This window comes from Eschrichtius robustus, chromosome 21 (genome assembly GCF_028021215.1).
Source record: "Eschrichtius robustus isolate mEscRob2 chromosome 21, mEscRob2.pri, whole genome shotgun sequence".
Lineage (NCBI taxonomy): Eukaryota > Metazoa > Chordata > Mammalia > Artiodactyla > Eschrichtiidae > Eschrichtius > Eschrichtius robustus.
Window position 1 is genome coordinate 14,276,979 of NC_090844.1, and position 22,598 is coordinate 14,299,576.

A 22,598-nucleotide genomic window follows, 5' to 3' on the forward strand; every position below is an offset into this window, starting at 1 on the left:
TTTTACCTTAGAAGAGAAATATTGGTAGAAATTCCCAGTGCACTGAACTCTCAAAAGAGTTTCCTTTCTTTTTAAACTAAGCATCAAGACCAGTATCTGTAATAGATACTTATAATATTGGAAATGACAAGCCTTTGCATCCCATATATCCACATAAATATTGCAATGAATGAAAGTTCACACGTTTCTTGAATATGTAAACTCAATGTAGTTTATACCGACTACCTAAACGTTACCTTTTAAGGGGGAAAAAAAGAATTTCAGTTCATTCATAACACACTTCAAAAGCATTCTCTTCTAAATGATGGCTGCATGGTAAAATGAGATAAACCAGAGTTTGCATGGCAAATTGCATGGCAATTGTAAGTGATTCTTTATTGATGACTGCATTAGTTTTTAGATCCATGTCTTTAGACCTCAGGGCTAATTCCTGGATCCCGGAGTTAGGAATGGATTACTGAGAGGCTGGGAATTCCCCCTGCAGACTGTCCATAGAAACCCCATTGGTCCAAGAATGGAGGGGGACTCCGTTAATTAATTGCTATTAATATTTTGTAATTATTTCCAGTCTCCTTTTCTCAGTCTTCTTTTTCATTTTAAATCACTGCAGAATATTATTCCCTCATATATTTGTCTGTATCTTTTTTGGTTGTCTTAACCATTTCTCTCTCTCTTTTGTTTTTGAAATTCAGATTGATCTCGCCTTTTTCACTATCATAAATAACGGTACTATATGCATTTTTATACAAAGAGCTATTTTCTTGTTTTGAACTATCTCTTAGGACACATTTCCAGGAGTAAAATTTCGGGCCAAAGATTATGCATTGAAGCCGCACGATATTGAAAATGCTGGTGTTAGTTGCTCAAAAACACTATATTTAAAAATGCAATTAAAAAAAATCTAAAATGCCATGTTTTGAATCACACACCAAGATAGCAACTGTTCTCTCACAAAAACAATCATAGTGCAGTTTACAGTGCATAACAAAGTTATAAATAAGGAAATATTATTTGTTCTTGTCTTAAGAGAAAATGTTTTGTAAAATATATTTCATTGTGCTCTAAAAATGGCATGCCTATTTCCACATATTTAAGCCATTCTAATATTTTTGAGTTGAGTAGAAGTTTCACTTTGATATCATGGCATCAAGTGCTTGGTAAAACTGGCTGGTCTAATTTCATTGCTCCCTTATGTTAAAATGTGAATGCACCTTTAAGGATTAGACTGTTCATTAACATAAAACAATCTACTTATAAAACCTGTATAGCACCTTTCCTTTATTGTGATTACAGTTCCACTGGTTTAATTCCTTTAATTCAACCCATCTCATAAATCATTTAAATGAACCATCTCTGTGGCAATTATGAAAATTGGGCTATTGCCAAAAGTATGTGGCTCCCTTAATTCTACAGGCCTCTATGTCTTAAGAACTTGTGTTCCTGGGTGTGTCAGCCAGTAACATCCTCGTTTTTACTAATCTTTTTCAATACTTCCTTCATATCCTTTAAAAGGATCCACCCCACTTTTTTTTTTTTTCTGAATCACTGGTTTTCTATACTGTTCACATACTGAGGCCAGGATTTATCACAGCTTTTATTAGCAGAGAAGTTGTGTGTCTATTATAATGGTGACTTTTAGAACTTTTCTGAGGTTACTTTTGATAGGAATCATCTCTATGTGAATATGGATAACTAGGAGCCAGTTTTGAGGAAAGATGACCAGTTACAGGAACTGAAATAATTTATTTTAAAAGTCTTTTGGGAATTCCCTTGTGGCGCAGTGGTTAAGAATCCACCTGCCAATGCAGGGGACACGGGTTCGATCCCTGGTCCGGGAAGATCCCACATGCCGTGGAGCAACTAAGCCCGTGTGCCACAACTACTGAGCCTGCGCTCTAGAGCCCGTGAGCCACAACTACTGAGCCCACGTGCCACAACTACTGAGCCCACGTTCCACAACTACTGAAGCCTACGCGCCTAGAGCCTGTGCTCTGCAACAAGAGAAGCCACCGCAATGAGAAGCCCACGCACTGCAAGGAAGAGTAGCCCCCGCTCGCCGCAACTAGAGAAAGCCCGCGCGCAGCAACGAAGACCCAACACAGCCAAAAATAAATAAATTTATATTAAAAAAAAGTCTTTGGTCAATAGAGGAATAAGCAGCACAGATACTTATGAGGGCATGTTTGTGTCTTTCCAGTGTTGGCGATGACTAACTATATCACCTTGGATATGCACCTCAGCTTCCTTATCTCTAAAATCGAGGTGGACAAGTTGATGGTTTAGATCTTTTCCCCCTCAGGGAATCCATAAAGGAATCCACGTTTCCACAGATATATTTCCTCTGATACTCCTTCAGTTGTCAGAGAGCTATGACAACTGGCATTGGTTAATTCCCAAGTGTCTCAGTCATGTAAAAACAATTAATTTTAAAACAATAATTAAACGTCATTTTTCAGATCGGTAAACCAAAACCCAAAGATGATTTCTTAATATCACAAATAGGCAAGAAGAAGGAACAGAATTATAATTCTGACTCTCACTCTTTATTGCATAAAAGCTTACTATGATGGAATAGATAGTGCAGGCTTATTAAAATCAACACCTTAATTTTTTTCCTTTAGGCAAGTGTTTCTGTTCTGTATGGATACCCAAACAAATTGTTGTAGAAGGTCGTCTTTTGCCTTTCCCCCTCCTTATAACTGGGCACAAACCTTGGGGCAAAGACCTGTGAGGTATCTGCACTCTTTTGCCACCTACTGGTGAGTATTGGCAGCAACATGTTAAAAGCTGTTTTGCCTTTGGACAGCTCTCACCAAGTTCCTTCAGCCTGGATTCATTTTGAAAGGATATTTTAAAGACCACAGAGCGATGTGGAATAGATAGTCATCTGTTTTTCTGACCATGTTCTTCTTATTCCACGTTTTAAATTCTTGAGAAAGGATCAGTCTTTAGCCACCAGTATTTTTGGTCTGTGTTCATTTGTATTTTCACTATCTGCTCAGGCATTTCTATTACTCATAGCTTCTTAGCGGTTTTGTGATAAATATAGAAGATACATCAGTGACATTCAAGAAGCTCATATGAGCTGTGAGTTTAAAAAGATGGTTTTGAAGTTAACAGATGACAGTCACTGTGCTGGAAATTTTAAGCGAGAATTATGTCATATTTACATTTCCTTAATGAGTCTTAAGAGCCCAATGAAAATTAGAAAACCCAATGAAACATGCTGCTTTTATAAGAATCCTAAATATTTAGCTTTTTCCTTGGCAATGTAACAATCTTTTTTTTTCTCTTTTAGTGTAGCTATTTTTTAGTGTTGTCAAAAGCAGATACAAATGAGACAGGTTTTAAACACATGCTAATTTTCAAAGCCAGAACCAATCACAAGCCACTGCTCATAAGAAAGTTGGTTTGAAATATCCTAGAACCTTAGGTATCAGTAAAATATATACTTTTCTAGCTCAGATAGTAAGGCACAGTCTGTCCTAAACCTATCTTCTTATCTGTGCTTCTGCAGAGGCATCCGGAGGATTAGCTACATCTAGTTTTAGGTAATTCTTAGGTAAGGATTGACCATTACTTTAAATACTAATGTGGGAAAATCTTTGAAAGGGCTCTAAGCAGTTCTAGAGTTCTTATTTTTTTTTTTTTCCCAGAAAATGTTAGGTGTGGTACTTGCCAACCAGAATTAGATGAAATTCTCTTAATAACAAACAGTACCATGTTTATGTTTCTAGGTGTATTTTTCTTTCTTACATTATACAATTATTTTAAATATTTAAATTATTTTTTAATTTGTGAAAACACAACTTTGCCTAAATCTAAAGAATATAGAATATTTGTGTTCCACACAAACACATATAATAGAACATATAAGTACATAATGTAAAAATCTGACAAAAAAACTTATGGTGACCCAAAGCATACCATCTCATTGACCCATGGGAATTTATGGATGGGCCATATTAATTTTGGAAAAAGCTTTCTTTTTTTCTTTTTTTGGCTCTGGAAAGCCTTTCTGTGAGAATCTCTCCCAATCAACATTCCTCATTCTCTATGGCAACACAAATCTCTGCCTCAGAAACAAAATCAGGTCTTATTAGGCAAAGCAAAAAGCACAAAAATGGCCTAAATACAGAGAAGTATCTACATTTCTTAAAAACGGAAAAGGAAATCTGTCATCAAGTCCTTAAAAGCTTGCAGAACCATAATCATGTAATGGAGCATGTAAGATTAAACCAGGTCCATCAAAATAGAAATGGGAAAGGACCGATTCAGGCATAGATGAAAATTCTCAAACTCCTCGGCTGCCGTCCTCAGAATTGATGGTACCAGTTAGAACCCATTCATTTTCAAGGGCTGTCGATGCCATAGAACTAAGTAGTCAAAGGGAAAATAATCTGACCTTTAAGTTCCATCAGAGCTGTCAAGAGACTGGGAGCCCCTGGAGTCCAGAGAAGCAGAGTTGGCTTGAAAGGGTCATGGAGTGAATACGGCACATGTCAGCAGAGCAACAAGATATTTTACAACAAGGGCCATGGATTAAAAGAAATCCAAATAAACTGAACGACACAGAAGCAAGCATCCCTGGAAGGGTGTGAGTTCAGTATATGATTGGCAGCAGCTTTATTCTTTGCACTAGAAATAGTGATGGGAAAGCAGTGATTTACACAAGATGGATGTGGAAGACAACATATACCATACCCTTATTTGCACAGAGGAGAATTGGGGCATGTCTTTGTCGCTTTTGGAAAGCTTACGCGCACACATAAAGGGGGAGCTCATTGACCAAAGACTCAGGATAGGATTTTCGTGTTGATCTGACTTCATAGCTGCTCATCATCATCAGAAAGGTCGTTTCCTTTCAAGGGTACCTCCAGCCCTACTTCACTGGCAAAGCACAGCAATGACAACTAAGGAAGAGCCAGCCCACTGACGGTGGAGGGGTGGCCAGGGTGCCTGGCTCAAGGTGGGGCGTCTGATCCTACCCTGTGGGAACCGCTGAGCCCTCTGACTGGTGAGCTGCAGGATCTCCAGGACATCACTGGGCTACGCGGAGGCTTACCCAAGACAAGTAGATCGCTTTTTAAATCAGCCTGGAAAAGCCGTAAGAAGTTAATTAGTTCTCATCTTCATCACCCAGCCTTCAGAGGAGCTTTCCTGTTTTGTTTTTTTTCCATGCACACACAGCATGCCAAACTCCCAAATAAGAGCAGAGCAGGAAGGGTTAACAGTCTGAAGACAGCTCTTCTGGCGGCCCAGAGTTTTCACAGCACAGGTATCAGTCGCTGCTTTACTAGGGAACTCACAGGCAGAGCAGAGAGAGATTTATAGAGGGAAGTTGGCACAGGGAAGATGTCTGAATGCAGTGTAGATGGCTAAGAACACTTACAAGAAATTTTATGTCTTAACAATTAGTTTCAAGATACTCTCAGATCTGACCTGTTTTCTTTGTGTTTATTTGAATAGATGCAAGGTAAGAGCCAGGGAAATTTTGCTTTATATCCATCAAATTTCATAGACAGTGTCAATCATTTGTCACAGGTAAATTTTCTAATAAAACACATACAAAGAAAATATGGGGAATTACCCGGTGGTCCAGTGGTTAGGACTCTGCGCTTTCACTGCTGAGGGCCCAGGTTCAGACCCTGGTTGGGGAACTAAGATCCCACAAGCCTCGCAGCATGGCCAAAAAAAAAAAGGCTTTTCTGGGGGAAATTGTGAAATACTGTATAATTAAATACAGAATATTGTTCTAATTCCAAGCACCTTGTGACTATTTTGGTGTTCTTTCAAAGTAAGATTTTTAATATGACAGTGAGTAAACTAACCTTTCTTGTGTGTATGTTTTATTTTCTGTCCATTCATGGACAAGACCTAGCAATGTACTGTCTGGTATTTGATTTGGCTTATGGGAACTTTAGCAGGACTAAAGGACTTTTAAATAAAAGCATGTGGTTTTCTCAACTCTCATTTAGGAAAAAGTTCATAATAATTAGTAATGATTGACCTCATATCTTCAGTCTCTGGGGATGAAATGCATCAGGCATTTTTCTTTAAGGCTTGTGGCAGAGAATGCTTCATGTTCTCCAATATCCATTCTCTTCTTTGTCATCCCAGTAACAGAATCCCAAATGTTAGGTAGGCACACGGCCATTCTGAATAAGGTCTATTTTCCAAACTTCCTTGTATCTAGATATGTTCATGTGGTAAGTTCTGACAGATGGGATATGTGCGGTTTCTGGAAAATGCCCTTCAAGGAAGAAGACATAAGCTTCCCTCCGCTTTTTTTCTTCCTGTTGGCTGGAATGAGAAAGGGACTGCTGGAGCTGCTGCAGCCACTTTGGACCATGCAGCAGAAGCTTTTCATTGAGCATGGTGGTGTGCCAAAATAAAATGGAATCTCCTGGGATCCTTGATGACTGTATAGCCACATACCAACCCAGGATGCCCTACATTTATGCATAAGAAATATATATTTCTACCTTGTTTAAGCTCTAATTATTTTGAGCCTTCTGGCACTGCAGCTGCCCCAATCTTGACTAATACAAGGTTCTATAAACATCAAGACTCATAGAGAAAAAAAGTAGCTGTTGGAATGATGTGGATAAACAACTGGAAAGATCATTTGAACATATTAGGAAGAATCAGGGCTTAATTTCATGTTGGAAACTGCTCAAGGGGATTACCTTCCAGTGGGATGGCTTTAGGGTGAGGAGACTTCCTTTTGGGACCGTAATAACTGAGTTTCTTGGAAGAAACCCAAGAAAGAGTCTTTCTCTCTGTTCACAAAGCGCTTCCACTGCAGCTTGAGTCCACATTGCTGCAAGACTCTTTTACAGAATATTCTTAGATGGAATTGGAAGCTCAGCTTACAGCAAAGCTGAGGATTATAATAATTTATATTATGAAAACCCAACATTTAAAAGATGCTCAAAGACTAGAGAAAATATTGGATTCTGATTTATATATCAAATTCATAATTTATATGTACATTTCAGTCTTCCGTCATCTATAAAGTCGTGGTAAATTTTACTTCCATGGAAGATTTTGGATTGCATATGACAGACTTACATTATCTCAGAAAATACTTTAAAAGAACAAAATTGCATTAAATTAACATGAGTTAAGTAAAACAATGGCTGATAGGGGTTGATAACATTGTTGTAATGATTTCATGCATACCATACTATGCCTATTAAAACATTATTAAAATTTTATTTTCTCTTTGCTTTTAGTGCTAGGTTACTTTCCTTCTTTGTAATGAGCAAAATTTCTAACATTCTTGAAATGAGAGAAATAGGAAGCCTTCTTAAAGGATTCACATCAATTTTTTTACTGTGTCAGTTGTAGATTAAACTATAATAATGGCCTAAAATTTGTAGTTGATTCAATTTGTATGTATACTTATAAGCATAACTTCAGTCAACTTATATTCTTTCTATGAGTAAAAAATAGATTTATAAGGTTTTCAGGAAAAGTGGGGGATTAAAATTAACATTTGCTCTCAAATACGAGATAAAAAAGAGAAAAAACTTCATTTTTCTGGAGTTAGTTATTTGATGTAGTTATTAAAGTATTCTTTTAAAACATGGTTACTGTGAATATCTCCATTCTCTCATACCATTCTGTGAACAACTGAAACATACAGAATGCATGAGATGAGCTTGGTTCTTGCAGGAGAATAAACCTGTTTAAATTCTGGTTTTGTCCTTGACACTACAGTGGTGAGTGTTCCATCTCTCTACATTAGAGAAGGCCGATGCTCAAGTTACTTGCCCACTTACTGACTGAGCATAAAGGCTGAAGAACAAGTAGGGAAAGGCAAGGAATAAATATTTTGGCCTTAAAAAGAGAACCACAGAGAGAGGAAAAAAGGCAAATTCTTAGTCTCAGACATTATCTAAAGAATTATTATTATTTAAAAAATTTCCTAATTATTTCCTGCCAGCTAAGATAAAAACCTCAAAGGGCAAAGAGCAATATGTCTTTAAAATATACTACATTTTTTCAAAGATTCCTTTTCTACGTAAGATAAAATTCACGTAGATGGACTATTTTGGTGGATAGATTTGGTGATGGGGGTTTGGAAGATTGCATAAATGGCATTTCTCAGGTGTTGGTGCTTCCTAGTTCAAAAACATGACTCTACCAGAGCCTTCGTTTTGTTTTGTTTTTGTACTTATCTGCAGAGGCTCTCATTTCAAGTTGAGAAGATTGAGTGTGAGGTTGAGTCATTATTTGAAGTCCTTTTGTCTAAAGGAAAAGGTTTCAGGATCATTCTGGACATAGAGAAGTAAAACTTAGTTCTGAGATGGATTGATTTCATGCTGTGGTTGTCACTGAATCTCTTTCCAAGGCCAGTCATTAACTTTGTTAAAAATCTTTCATCATGGTATCCTAAGAGGGAGTTAAATGCCAGCAGAGCTGCCAGCCAGCCAGCAAGTCTCAGAGATGGATGCCTTGTTAACTGCTACAAAAGAAGCCTCCTTTCCACATCCTCATTAATTTACTTCAGTTTTGTGGAAGAACAAGGCTCAAGACAGTGCCAAAGATCATCCAGCCCTTAGGCTCTGCTGAACCTGCTGATTAGTTGGGAAACTTGGGAGGCAATGAGCCCACTAAGAAGTGACAGAGGATGACAGGCACACAGCTGACACCTTTGGATGGGATGGTTCTCCTGCTGACCCTCAACTTAAAAAAAAAGTCTAATAATCACTTTTTATTCTTATATGAAGTTTAGTTTTTCTCCTCAATCTAAGTATAGCTGCTATGCAAATATATCTTTTAAATTTTTGGACAGAGGCCATGCTAATGATGTTAAAAGTTAGCAAGCAATATTGAATGACTTTTTAGATCTTGTAAGATGGCACGAATCTAAAGACGTACATCTAATTAATTAAGTTCATTGAAAGACATGCAATAAACCACACTCAAGATGCAGTTACCTTTAATTTTGGTGAGCTTATCTCCTGTTGATAAGAGTATTTAGGGAGGAGCGGAGATGAGTAGGGCTGGGTAGGCTGAGAAAGTGTGGGGACCAGGTCAGAGACAGTGGCCAAGGAGGAATGAAAGGGAAGGGAGGAAAGCAGACAGCTGGGAAAGGATGTAGATGTTCGATCTCCCGAAGAAAATGAAGATGGCTTAGATATTGAGGAAAGACAAGATGCAATTATGCTTGTGTCCAGAATGAGGTTACATGCTTTTTAGAGAATACCCCCCACACCTAAATAATTTTAAAGTTACTAAATACCCCGGGGTATGTGACATTTATGACAAATTCTTGCTTTGAAAGCACTAACTTTTTCTTCTGCATTTGATTCAAAATTCCCAATGGGTATGATCAGTTTCACTTTTTTTTCTGATATGAGCGGCTGGAGATAAGAACCCCCATAATCTACAATTGTATAATGTAATTTGCAGGATGGGTCCTTCTAAACATTGAGGAAGAAAGTGTAAAACCCTGCAATGACTCTTTGTAACTTGCTTGTGAAGTAGATCACAATTTATAGTCAGTTGGCTGCAAAGCTAGGGGAGTTACGACCTCTGCCTGTGCGTGTGCGTGCATGGCGGACACTGGCTGTGAAACCCACCCCCTGAGCACCACGCTGGGGGTGCTGCCTGCAGCCGGCAGTAGCGGTTCCTGTGAACCAAGCCACATGTCTAATCACATCTTAAACTTGATTAAATTGAAGGGGAAATTAGTTATTTAAGTAATTGACTTAGAAATCTGCTTGACTTACTGCAATGAATGAATGATCTCTATTACTAAGCAGTGTGTTTATTTTATGCAAATGCAGACATGGCTACGTTCTTTGTCCAGATGACATTTTCTCACCTGGTTAGGGGACAGCCAAGACTCAGGGTTTTGTGGGTGTCCGGCGGCCTAATGGGCACTCACCATTATTTAATGCCAAGAATACCCCATAGAGACCAAATGCCTCTATATTTGTTATCGGTAAGATCTTAATTGGAAATTATGGGGTTTTAAAACTGATTTTCATTGTTAAAGATTTCTAAGTAGAGGAGCCATGGGGGAAAGTGACTTGCTTAGTGGCATAATATGAATCATTAATTTTGTTCCATAATTTCAATATTTGCCAGTAATCATATTTGCTTTCTAATTCGCAGATTAAATATTTGAGACATCAAGTTTTGTTTTTCTCTTTTTTGAAAGAGAGAAGCTTACAAGCTAAAGATTTAGAGCATTTCCCTCTTAACTGATTAAAATTATTGCCCAAGGTTCTTTGTTTGTAAGGTGAACATGTAGGACTCCACTCTTAGGTCGTCACCAACTTAAAGCCATTACCTCTTCAGAAAGAGTTGAAAGGGAACTGCAGTATATTTTTCTTTTTTGTTTTCTTTTCTTTCTCTTTCTTTCTTCCCTTCTTTTTCAAACTGCTACTATATCAAAGATATGGTGTATAGTTTTCTCACCCTGGAGGTGAACTAATCTCTCTGCGTAGCGATTTCCTCATCCCGAAAGTGGGAATAATAATATAACCCACCCTACTGAGCTTTGAAAAGTAAAGACGTAGCGTTCTTAGAAAGCTGTCTGACACTCAGTAAGAGCTCAACTATCAGCTATTATTATGAATATTAAAATTAGAAAGACTTTAAATTACAAAAATGTTTAAATATGGATTTATAGTAATAAATAAATAATGGAATAATATCACATATTTACATCATCTTGTTAAAATTTGGTGTGTTTCTATCCATCCCTCCACCCCTACCTCATATAGTGCTGTGTTTCTTGCATGGAAACCTTCTAAGACAGTGTCAAAATTGATGTTTATTAATATGGTTAACTGTACTAGCTAACCATAGTAAGACTGGTTAGTTCTTCAGGAATTAGGCAAAATTAGAGTACCTCTTCACTGGTTTTTGCTGCATCGCTGTCTTCCTTAGGGCTCCTAGGGTCTGTGGGGATTGCTATTGGAAATTTTAAGCGGTCAGCTTCCCTCTCCTCTTCCTCCTCTTCTATGTGCAGGAGTGGTGTCACCTCTGTGCCATCATGGCCACACCACAAGGCATCTGGTTCTTGAGATTCTGGCCCTCTTCGGATACCTGCCATGACCCCCTCATAGATTTCCTCATCTTCTTCTCCAATGACGGGGAGGGTTTGGGGCAAGGGACCCACACTAGCGTGTGCAGAGGTCACGAACTTATCACCTAGGACCTCAGGTACTTTTTCAGGGCCTGCAGAACCCTTTCTCATTGTTGTCAGATCTGCAAACTGGTTTTGAGGTGTCTTTCTGGAATCCTGAAGCGGCGCTGCCTCAGGGGGCTGGGTTGCAGCTGAGGTCACACCCAAGCGGGGGAGAGGTAGCAGAGAGGAGGGTGGCTTGGCAGGTGCAGATGCTGGCGGCAATGGGAGGACAACAGAGGGGTCCTCCTTAATTTCAAGGGTGATCTCCTCTGGGGTATTTGGTTTGGCTTGGTCAGCAGGTAAAACTAAAGCACCAAGCTTCTCTAATTCGTCCAATATGTTGTCCAGAAAAGGAGGTAGTGTTGGGGCCAAAGGCTTTACCAGTGGACACTTGGCTGTCAGGGACAGCCACCCCGGGGTGATTCCCTGGAGAGCTCCTTTATCTGGGCCACATGAAGCTTTGTGCAAGGGAGGGGGGACTGGTTCGCTGGAAGCCAACTTAGAAATGAGCAGGATATATGAAGTTAAAAAAACATGAAAATAATAATAATGCATTAAAACACAGAGAGAAATGCAGAAAGTTATGATGGTGAATATAAAAAATATTTTATGCTATGGTCTAGATTTGCTTATATTTTTTGAATTTAAATACATAAAATAATTAGTATGTTAATTAAAGATTTATCTGAATACTTTATACTAGTATTTGGAAAAGGTCTATTAAGTGTCAAATGACAAGATAAAGCTGTCATAGAGATTATAAGAACAGACAGCAAAATCTTTAGAGATTTAGTTTAATAGACTACTTCTTTCAAAGCAGGTTTCCAGATATTGATTTAATATAAATGACTCTGAAATAATGTAGAATGAAAACCAATAATTAAACCTTTTTTATTCCCAGAATCTGTTTAGTGTTCTTTCTTCCCATGCCAAATCTTTTGAACCTTCATCATTTTCTTACTTGGGTTTGCGAGGTGATTATAACATATGGCATAAAACATTTTTACATCATTATATGTTAACACATTTCTAAATGAATAAGTTCTGAGAGATATTTTTTAAGAACAGAAACCCACGATCAAAATGAGACTGAACTTACATAACTACTATTTCAAAGTTTTAAAAAATCCAAAGTAAATTTTGACATAGAAAGGGAGCATATGATGTGAACAGGAGTAAACTTCTGCTAGGACTTCCATTCTCTTTTTCAAAAGCTGGACATGTTATATACTCTAGTGGAGGTCTAATTTATGAAGCTTAATCTCCTGAAGTAAAAAAATACTTCTGTATGTCTTAATATTATCGCTATATTTTGGATACATTGAACAAAACAGAATTTTTTATGTAAATTCATTAAAAGTTGTTCTAGGATTGTTGCCTAGAAACATTCTAATACATTTATGTATTGTTTTTGGACTAGGAAGAATGCTATATGCTACACATATGAAGGCCTTGAGAGAGGCTGGTGGAAGACATTTTGCTTTGGTTCTTTCCAGGTCGATGATTTGGGTTTGGAAAGAAAAAAATCTTCAAGAAAGATTGCACTTGCTGGTTGATTGTTTAGGCTGACACGTCACCGGTGCACTCAGCACTCTTGGTCCTTGGGCCTTAGTATGGATCAGTGCACAGTGCACTCTCCACTTAACTTTTGACTCCTGTCCTATAAAAGGAGTGGGGCTTTAATAGAATTTATTTAGAGTTTTTAAAAACGGAAATGTGATGTCGTGTCACCATGGGGTGGGATAAATGAGATTAAATGTCACAGAACACTTGTGAGCACCCTTACAGAAGATTCAAGACTAAAGGCTACATAGCACCTTTAGTGTTAGGAACATTATGTGGCTGAGGAGGAAAGGTCTTTAAATTCCATTATCGTCATGGCTACTGCTACGCCATGACTACCTGCTGCTACTACTACTCCAGCTCCATGACCGCCACAGTCACGAATATCCATGTTAATGGGTTCAAAGTGCTTAGCCTTACCGTGGACTTGCTTCTACTGAAAGTTAAATTAAGTATCCTGAGATACCTATATCACAAAAATATACCTATAATACAAACATCATATAATTATCTTGTCTTCCAAAAGCATTAGAATTGGATTCTACTATATTAAAGGCAGAAATATCAGAAATAATATCAACTTACATTTGAGTCCCTCCTAAAATAAAGATAGTATGTCAAGAAATGTGATTTGAGTATGTCCAAGAGTGATTCATAAATCACAATGAATTCCCTCCTCTATTTATAAATATCAGTCAGAAAATAGTATATTTAACGTTTAGTATGTTTTGGGTATCATGGTTTAAAAGTACATTACAGTTCTTTTTCTGAAAATGATTCAGTTCAAAACTACTGAGAAGTTCCCTTCATTTAGCCAATGACATCATAGTATACATTACCAGTTGGTAAAACCATTAAATATTTTTCAAAATTTATGAACGTAAGCTTTTCAACGTATTTTTCCCCAGCAGTGAGAATAAAACACTAATTAGTTTTTAGTGAAATTTGTACATTTCTCGATTTATAAAATGTAAAATCTGGTATTCTAAGAGAAAACTTAGGAAACTGAAAATACATTTAAATCATATTCTCAGCAAAGATTAAAACATTGTGATCTAAAATATTACATTGCCAATATTTTGACATCATGTAAGAATTTCTTAAATTTTAAATAAGCCTTTGTAGATACATACTTATTCTTTCTTAGAAATATTTATTTGAAAGTACAGTCGCTTTGAAATTTATCTGATAGTTCTTTTAAGATGACTGAATGGTGGATAAGACAAAGATATGGATGAAGATTCTTTTCTTTCTAGCAGTAGAAACTACTAAAGGAAGGATGTTGCCCTCTAAATGCTGAGCTCTGCTAGTGAAGTAAATGTACTAAAGAAGATTCTGGAAAATTTTATAACCAATCAGACAAAATTGGAAAGTACCAAACTGTTCCATTATCCAATGATAAAGGATTGAGAGTAATTGCTCAGCAACCCAGTCTTCAAAGAAAAGTAGAATAAATAAAATGCCTAGCCTTAGCCCTATAAAAGAAAATGCTTCTCTTAAGATAGTAGATTCTTTATGTAGGTTCCCTTTATGTAGCTTAAACCTTTATGCCAGCACCCATAGGAAAAATTAAATTATATTGATTTGACCTGGCACTTAGAAACATAACATGTAAATCTTTTGCTTTGCCATAGATATGATGTTGTAATCTAATGTCCTAAAATCATGTACCGATTATGTTACTCTGAGCTCCCAAATATTATACTAATATGCTAGAATGTTTTCTTACCTTATTTGAACTTAAGCTGTGGATTCTATCACTAGAATAGCTGTGGGGTATTGGAGGGTCAGGGTAATCCTCAGCACCTTTGGTTGTATTCTTCTTGATGACTTCTACATAGGAAACAGGGAAGATGCCTTGTCTGTTGCTTCCTGGAATTTTACCTTCATACCAGTTTTGATCAACTCTTTTAAGAAGAATAATTCTATCTCCCTGTAATGAATATCAGGAAAATGCATTAGAAATAGAGATGTGATAACATAAAAATTATAATTGTCAATGTTTTCTAATAAACAATAGCTTTCCATCTGGGAAAGCCTTATACTTCCAGTGTTTTGTTTTCGTTATGAGAATGCAACTAAAGCCTCAGAGCTTACTCCCAAATTATGGCTTATCAACATATATGTGGTTTAATCATCCATTCACAGCATTAGAATCTTTCCTAAGGATATTTGGCCTTATACGTGTTCATACTGGTACTGTGGGAAATGACATGTGTAAGTTATTTCAAAAAGCACAGTAGTTTAACCTGCAATGTGTCGATGACAGTACCATCATCTGATCACTGACAGATTCAAGGGAATGAACTTATGTAGGAAGAGCTTCAGAAAGTGCATAGCTTGCTGTGATGGTGTATCTGAAATGGGTTATAGTAGTCAACCCCTGGAAGGGATGAAGTTGGATAGCACAATGTTTTTCTTCTTTATCTACATGTTCTGAGTTGTAACAAAGAGTGAGGCTAACAGGATGGGGCAAAGCTAGCATCCTAGACAATGCATAGCTGTGGCCAGGGCTGACATCCACCCGGTCTGCATCAAGATGGTGTAGCACCAGCATCCATTCTGATTGGTGGGTGGCCATGCCATAGCGGTCAATAATATTTTTTATAAAACCCCTGGCTTTTGCAACGATAGAACTTTCTACAGTCACTATTCCTGCTAGCTGCAGGATCAAGCCAATGCCACAAAGCCCAGTTTAAATTTTGAATTTGATATAATTTTTGAATAATAAGGCAGCAGAAGAACACTATTTTGAACTGTATTAAAGTGCTATTTTCTTTTGATGTTTCCACATGTACAGCTCCTGATGTTTAGCCCGAGGCACCCCTTGGAGACAATTTGGAGCCTCCCAGGCTAAACCACAGAGGGAAAGTCTCTCTGAGAAGCTTTGCATCCCACAGGGACCTCATCTGGAAGGACACAGGAGTGGCAGGTAACAGTGACTCAGGGCAGCCTGATGGAGTCCTTTGCGGAAAATGAGGGGGACACAAAAATGTCTCAGGAAAAAGGTGACCTATCTTAGTTTTGAAAGTATACAGCCTTTCAAATGCACCAGTGAAGAAAGCAGGTTACCTTTCTCAGCGATAGCTCCACATTTGTGTCAGCGCTGAAACTGTATTTGGCTACAGCTTCTCCGATTTCTCCGGGCTGGGCTGGGGGAGGCGGTCTCGCAGGCTGTGCTTTTTCAGGAGGTGTGAGTTTCTATGAAGGAGAACAGTTATTTATGCTTGACCTGTGGTAACCCTGGAAACAGCAACCACGTAAGGAGGAAGGGGAAGGGACTTACCTCTACGTATGAGATTGGGAAAATGCCCACTCTCCCGTGGTGCTCTCCCTCATACCAGTTTTGATCAATTCTTCTGAGGATGTAGACAGTATCTCCTTTCTTAAATGACAGCTCCCTAGAAGAGATACATTTAAATGTTTTTTTTTTTTCCTGATGTATGGCGATTATTCTTAAGATCAAGATTCTCACTAGATCTGTATGTGGCTGGGAAATATACTTCCAATATTGAAAAAAATCTGTTGAGTCCAGTTAGATGAGGATTTTCCTTGAAAATTTTTAGAATTCCTTTGAAACGTTGTAACTTTAGAAATGATTTCAAAAAGAACAAATGTAAACATCACATCCGATTTAAATCACAGGCAGATTAATATGAAATTTAAAGGCGGGGACAGACTTGCTGTCTAGTCATTGGTTTATAGTAGAGGAGTCCTGAAGCTTGCCATAAGGCCGGATTTATTCCGCACTGATTTTTACTTGTCCTGAAGCTAGTTACCTACTTACTTCTCTTTCTCTCTCTTTCTGTCTCCTTTTGATATGTTAAAGCTTACAATAAGGAAACCAGTATCATTTAGCCTTAGCACAGAAGTGCCAACGTGAGAAAAAATTTTATTTGTGGATCCTTGAAGCTGGTTGACAGGCATTTAGGTAGAATATCTTGATAATGAATTTATTTTGTGAAACAGAAAAGATTTTATACTTTGATTTTTCAGTGAGGCACAAAAATAAACATTTTTAAAATGTGGAGTATAATTGACCTGTAACATTATATTAGTTTCAGGTGTACAACATAATGATTCAGTATTTGTATATATTGCAAAATGACCCCCACCATAAGTTGAGTTAACGCTGGTCACCACATATGTTACAATGTTTTTCTTCTTGTGATGACAACCGTTCAGATTTACTCTCTTAGATGCAGTACAGTATTATTAACTATAGTCACAAAGATAAACATGTTTCAGGTGCAAAGACATGCACAGATTGCTTGTAACCGCCTTTATATCTTCTGTTTTTTAAATATAAAAATATTTTCAAGAAACTAACTATGCTTTTCCATTTGGGCTGTTTCTAAGGAGACAGTAGGTAAATTGGAGTATTTAATTTTAAGTTATAAAGACATTAGTCATCATAAATAATTCACGCCTAAATTCTCACCCTCACTGCTTCAGGTTTTCATGGCTTCATCCCCCAGGTAATTGTGTCTCTGTGTTATTTTGCCTCCACAATTATGTCTCATTGGAGGGTACTTATTTCAGATCTTTTGCCAAGAGCCCCATTTTCACACGCATCTGCCTTCCCACTCCCAAATCTTCTGCGTTGCTTTGTTCAGAATCTTGAGTTGGATCATTTATGTGTGCAGAATATATAATGGAGACAGGTTTATATCAGATGTAGAATATTTCATGTTGATTAAAAGAATTAATTGAAAAAAGTTGCATAGTAAAAAGAATTATTACACATTTAGAAGTGCTAAAACTTTCACATTGAATCTGTGTTAAATTTTCAGTAACCCTAAAAGCAAACAAGATTCACAGGGCCTTACATTCAAATACAGTACTTCCCTCTTTTATGCAAGTGCCTAATGTAGAAAATAAAACCCAAAATGTTTAATGTTTACAATCCAACTGTTTTATTTACACCAGGTATGTTTTATTTCTGGAAATGAGAGTAGGAAGCTTAGCTTAAAAAAAAAAGTATATAAGAGACAACTAATTATTTTTCTTTTAAGTGTGAAAAGATATCTTTTCTATGTGTAAAGACTTGTATTTAAATTTTTGAACTCGTCTAGAAAAAAGGACAGTGGTCTCACCCTCCAGTTTTCAAAATTATGTTCGTCTCATCTCAGAACTAGAATTTCTAAGAGTCCCATTTTGACCAGTGTGCTCCAACCAGCGCCTACCACCTTTGACCAGTGGCCACTGACAACCTTTGAGAATAGCATTTCCTCTCATTTTCCTCCTTAACAGTTGAGACATTACGTTTGGTGAGTTACTTAGGTGTCTTTCTGAAAATTAAACTTTCTTGTGTTAGGGAAAGAAAAACAGCTTTTAAAACAGATAATTATTTGAAACAGAGATATCTGTCTCTTGTTTGTAAGATGTTAGGCACAAAAAGCACTCACATCTCTTGCAGGACATTTGGTCCTGCCCAAAATGTCCATGAGACATTTGGTCCACATGAAGAGGAGCTTGATATCTGGTCCTGTCCAAAACAGTTTGGCATGAACCAAATATGCTCATGGACATTTTGGATAGGACCAAATGTCTGCTAACTCTCACATCTAGCTAATGATTGATATGACTTAAAAATGTGGCTATAGTCCTCCTGAAACTTTCAGTGCTCTCTGGGTGTGTGAACCTTTTTTTAAAACTGCATGAGTCATCCATAACCTTGATTTTTGTGTCAGGTACATAACTACGTTGGGGGTGACAGACAAGCGCTCTTTACATCTCCTGAGAACAGAACAGGAGGAATGTGATTAAGCTACAATCAGATAAATTTATTGATGGTATGGGGGAAACAATTTTTTTTCTTACGAAAATTATGGGATGGTTTCCGTGGATGATTGTTCAGTCCACTTCTCTGGAGGCTTATAATACAATTAGATTTCGTTGGTTGAGGAAGACCTTTGTGAAAGTGGGATGGTGCAAACAGCCCTTCGGAACAGCTGCGTCATTTACACTCCCATGGGCAGCGCGTGGGACGGTGGGTTTCCCTGAACCTTTGCCAACGTCAGACATTGACAATGAGGATGTGGTCTTGGAGGAGGGTGAGGGGCTTGGTACTTGGAGCAAACGCAATCCAGTGACAGAGTCAACACCACAAACACCTTTCCTCTGCACTGTACCTCATCTTTCTTTCAATGCCTGTTTCTAATTAAGGTTTCTCAAAAGCTTGTGAGCCCTGGGCATATTTTATATGCCCTGTTATTCCTCAGGGCTTCCTACATCTAAGGACACTTTTGATTGATTGTCACAAAGAAGAAATGAAATTTACATGTTTTATGTCATTATTTTATAAAAGTGACATGCCTTGTACAAATTATCACACCATATCCAAAGAACAGTAGCTAGGACCATAGTGTAGTAGAAACAGAGCAGATGTTACTTATCTCATCAAAAAAAGTTGTAAGCTTTCCTTCAGGATTTTTTTTAACCCCAGATTTAAGCCATGTTTGACACCTTCACTTCTAAAGAGAATTCTCTTAGTTAGTTAATTTAATTCCCAAATTCTGAGTGATTTTATTTTTTATGTCTTCTGCCAGAGATAGATTCTTTAACTATTAATTCATATAATATGCATTTTTATGAATAAATGCTTTGGTTATTGTATATATATTCAGCTAAACAGCACGGTATAATTTAATGCCAGTATCTTGAATTCTAATGGAGACCAAAGTTTCTTAAGTAAGGTCTGTGACATGGGCCATAACAGAGCTGGAAAACTCACTCCTATTTAAGCCTCCTCATGTGCTTAGTACTAGCCTTCCCCAACCCCATGCTCACCTGATGAACAAATTACCCCAAAAAAAAAAAAGGTAAAAAAATTACGACACAGGAGTATGAAAACACCAACATCAAAAGACCACAGGATAGAACTGTGCTCAGAGTCTCTAAGCTCTGAGTATTGAGAAATGGAGATTTTACTGCAGGAGTCTTCACACACAATTCTAGTCTTTAACCACAAACTATCCTTAATATAGTTGGATAAATAAATGATATAAAATTCTCCAGTTAAGTGTTACTCCCCAACAATTTATTTTTACTTCATTCTCCACATGAAAATTGTAGAAACAAAGATCCTTAATTTTGTTTTGTTTTTCCTATCCTTTTGAACTCATTGTGCTCTAACATGTTTGGTGTATTTTAAAACTCAATGTTTCTCAACTAAACTCAAAATGAAAATAAAATTACCCACATCCCAATCAATTCAGAAGGAACCATTTAGAGTAGATTGCTGAATTGGGAATTAGGTCTTATTTGTAACACATCCCAGTGCAATATTTGTCTTTTAAAGTATTATTAATGTATTTAAAGTCAACTTAAATCATATAATGAACACTTATCTTACTTACTTGGATGTCTGAGCCTTAAAATCGTAAACAGCTTTTGCAGGCAATTTCTGAAAATGAAGGAAATGGTTAGCGCTAACTTAAAATTATGGATTTCCTATAAAAAAGCAGTTTCACGTGAATTAAAGAGAAAAGAAACCTCAAGGAATGATTAAACATATACAATTTAAATCATTTATGCAATTTATAAATAAATCAATTAGTTCTTTATTTAGATGTTTAAACTATAACCAGAATGTAACAGATGACTTATTCACCATAACTGTTGAATATCATATTTCATCTTAGGAACTAAGGTAAATGAATGCCATAAAAGGGGAATAAAATGCCTGCAGAGGATTCAGTCCTAAGTATAATTTTGGCTTTTCCTGGGATAATTGTGGAAAGTCAATTGCTCTATGTCCTAAGTATTGACACAACTTCTGAATCATAATAAAAGGACTGGAAAAAGTCATGAGGGAAGTCATTACCCCTTTTACTAAACACTTATTGACATAGTAGCAAAGAAATATTAGCCCACTTATCACTGAGAGGCTCGTTAGTGGCCAAAAGTATAGGCTTGGTCATTTTATATTCCCTGGAGAGTTCAGGAATTCTTCAGCACACAGTAAACCAGCTGCTTATCTTTGAGTTATGATACGATGTGACTCGTGCCCACACTCAAGCTTCGGGGCCGCAGATCTGCCTGGGCCACCTGTAGCTACTTCCTCTCTGATTCCAATAATCCCCTCACCTCACTCTCTTTCCCTGTGACTCTGGTGAACTTTGGGCAACCTGGATCATTTCTGACTTCTTTGGGGGTCCACAGGCCCTGGACTATGTCAGACACCTGTAGAGAACTTTCTGGAGTGGCTGCCAGTCCAAGACCAGCCTTCAGTTTCTATCAAACCTTCATGGCTCCAAGATAGTACAAGCCAGACCTCCAGCCCTGGCTCAGGACCATGGACAAGAGCCAGTAGGTAGGTGGTTCTCAGGGGCAGTGTTTTTTTTTTCAGGGATCCTCTCTAACAAAAGCAGGCCAGCAAAAACTGTTTCTATGGAATTTGTTTTGATTGGCAGCACGGCTGACCTAGGGCTGTCCCCTGTATCACTGGGCCAGAAATTTGTACAGGGGAAACCTTCTTCCTCCAAGGGGCAGCCCAGCTCAAGACTCTTTAATTTATGGGTGTCAGGTCAAGACTCAGAGAGTCACTGTCAAAACTGGATTACAACTGGGGGAGACCTGCCGCTAGGGTCAGAATGCAGCTGGCTTCAAGTCCTTTGCTCGGGCTCCAGGGAAAACTGTTTCTAGTTTCTCTGCCATCACTTTTGTGTTTTTAATCTGGGTTCTTTACTGGTTTTGGACGTAACTTTGGCTGGCAAGTGCTTTATCAAGTATGTTGGTGAAAAAGACTCAAATGATACTAAACAGACTACCTCTTTTTCTGGAGTTCCTCTTCTTTCCCTTGGTGCACTTCTCCCCAAATCAGTCAGTGTGGATGAGTAACTTCTAGGGGACTCACGGTCTATTGGAAAGGACAGGGCCAGAGTGAGTATCCACTTAATCAAAAGCAGACTTGTTTAGCCATTTTCCCTGGTGGCAACTATTTACCCTGCACATTTGGAGAGACATCGCAATGGAAAACATGGGTCTAAAACTCATGGGTAATTATAAAGTTGTGATATAAGACAAAAACAGAGCATTTTAAGAGGAAAAATGGATATTTTTCCATTTTTTCCTTTTTCCTTTTTCTGCAATACAAGATTACAGAAGTATTATAATCATAAATGTAAATATAATTGTAACATTGCTGATATAATTATACTGTAGCACCTGGTATAGACAATTTGCAGTTACAGGGATTGTTTACTTCAAAGATTTAATACTTTCTATTCCTTTTTGCCACCAGTTTATAATTACTATGATAGGGCCTGGAGAAGATGGAGACGGTAGCAATGACTTATAAAAACTGAAACATGCTGTGGAACAATTTAAGAACATAGTAATGAAAAAGAGAGAAAAATAAAGTATGATGATGACAGAACTATGTCATGGCCATTCTCTTCCCTCTTTCTCTCTGTTTTTAATTACTTACTGAGTGTGAAGATGGCATCTTAAAGCTTAAGGCTTAACAGGCCATTACCTGTTGCCTTCCTTTGTGTTCAACTATCTTATTAGAAAGTGAATATCTATTCCAATAAACAAAGGGATAAAAATTTTCTAAACAATGTGTTGCATTGGTTGCCAAATTACTTATGAACTATTGCATTGCTTTTGTTCACCTTAAAACAAAATATACATGATTAATTACATTATAAAATAATGATTGCAAGTATCTATTAATGGTATCTTATATCTCATGCATTATACGTGGAAATGTAACTGATATTGAATAACTGGAAAAGTAGCTAATTTACTAAAACACTAGGTTATGACATGTCTCAATCAGTGAAAATTTCAAATTGTTGGCATTGATTTAGAAAATTTGAATTTTCTGTTTTTGAAGCATGTCGTATAGTATAAATGAAAGCAAAGATAAATACTA

The 22,598-nt window shown here is 37.4% G+C and overlaps 1 protein-coding gene across 10 annotated transcripts in view; it reads right to left on the minus strand.

Annotated features, from left to right (window-relative positions):
* SORBS2 (sorbin and SH3 domain containing 2) overlaps positions 1-22,598 on the minus strand; it is a 203,712-nt gene that overhangs the window by 8,298 nt on the left and 172,816 nt on the right. For all 10 annotated transcript variants that reach the window (XM_068531974.1, XM_068531977.1, XM_068531975.1 and 7 more), the window contains 5 exons: positions 21,490-21,578; positions 20,077-20,123; positions 16,002-16,116; positions 15,788-15,916; positions 14,445-14,648 (listed from right to left, as the gene is read on the minus strand). In XM_068531974.1, coding sequence (XP_068388075.1) covers positions 14,445-14,648; positions 15,788-15,916; positions 16,002-16,116; positions 20,077-20,123; positions 21,490-21,578 — 584 coding nt within the window. The remainder of the gene's footprint in view (positions 1-14,444; positions 14,649-15,787; positions 15,917-16,001; positions 16,117-20,076; positions 20,124-21,489; positions 21,579-22,598) is intronic.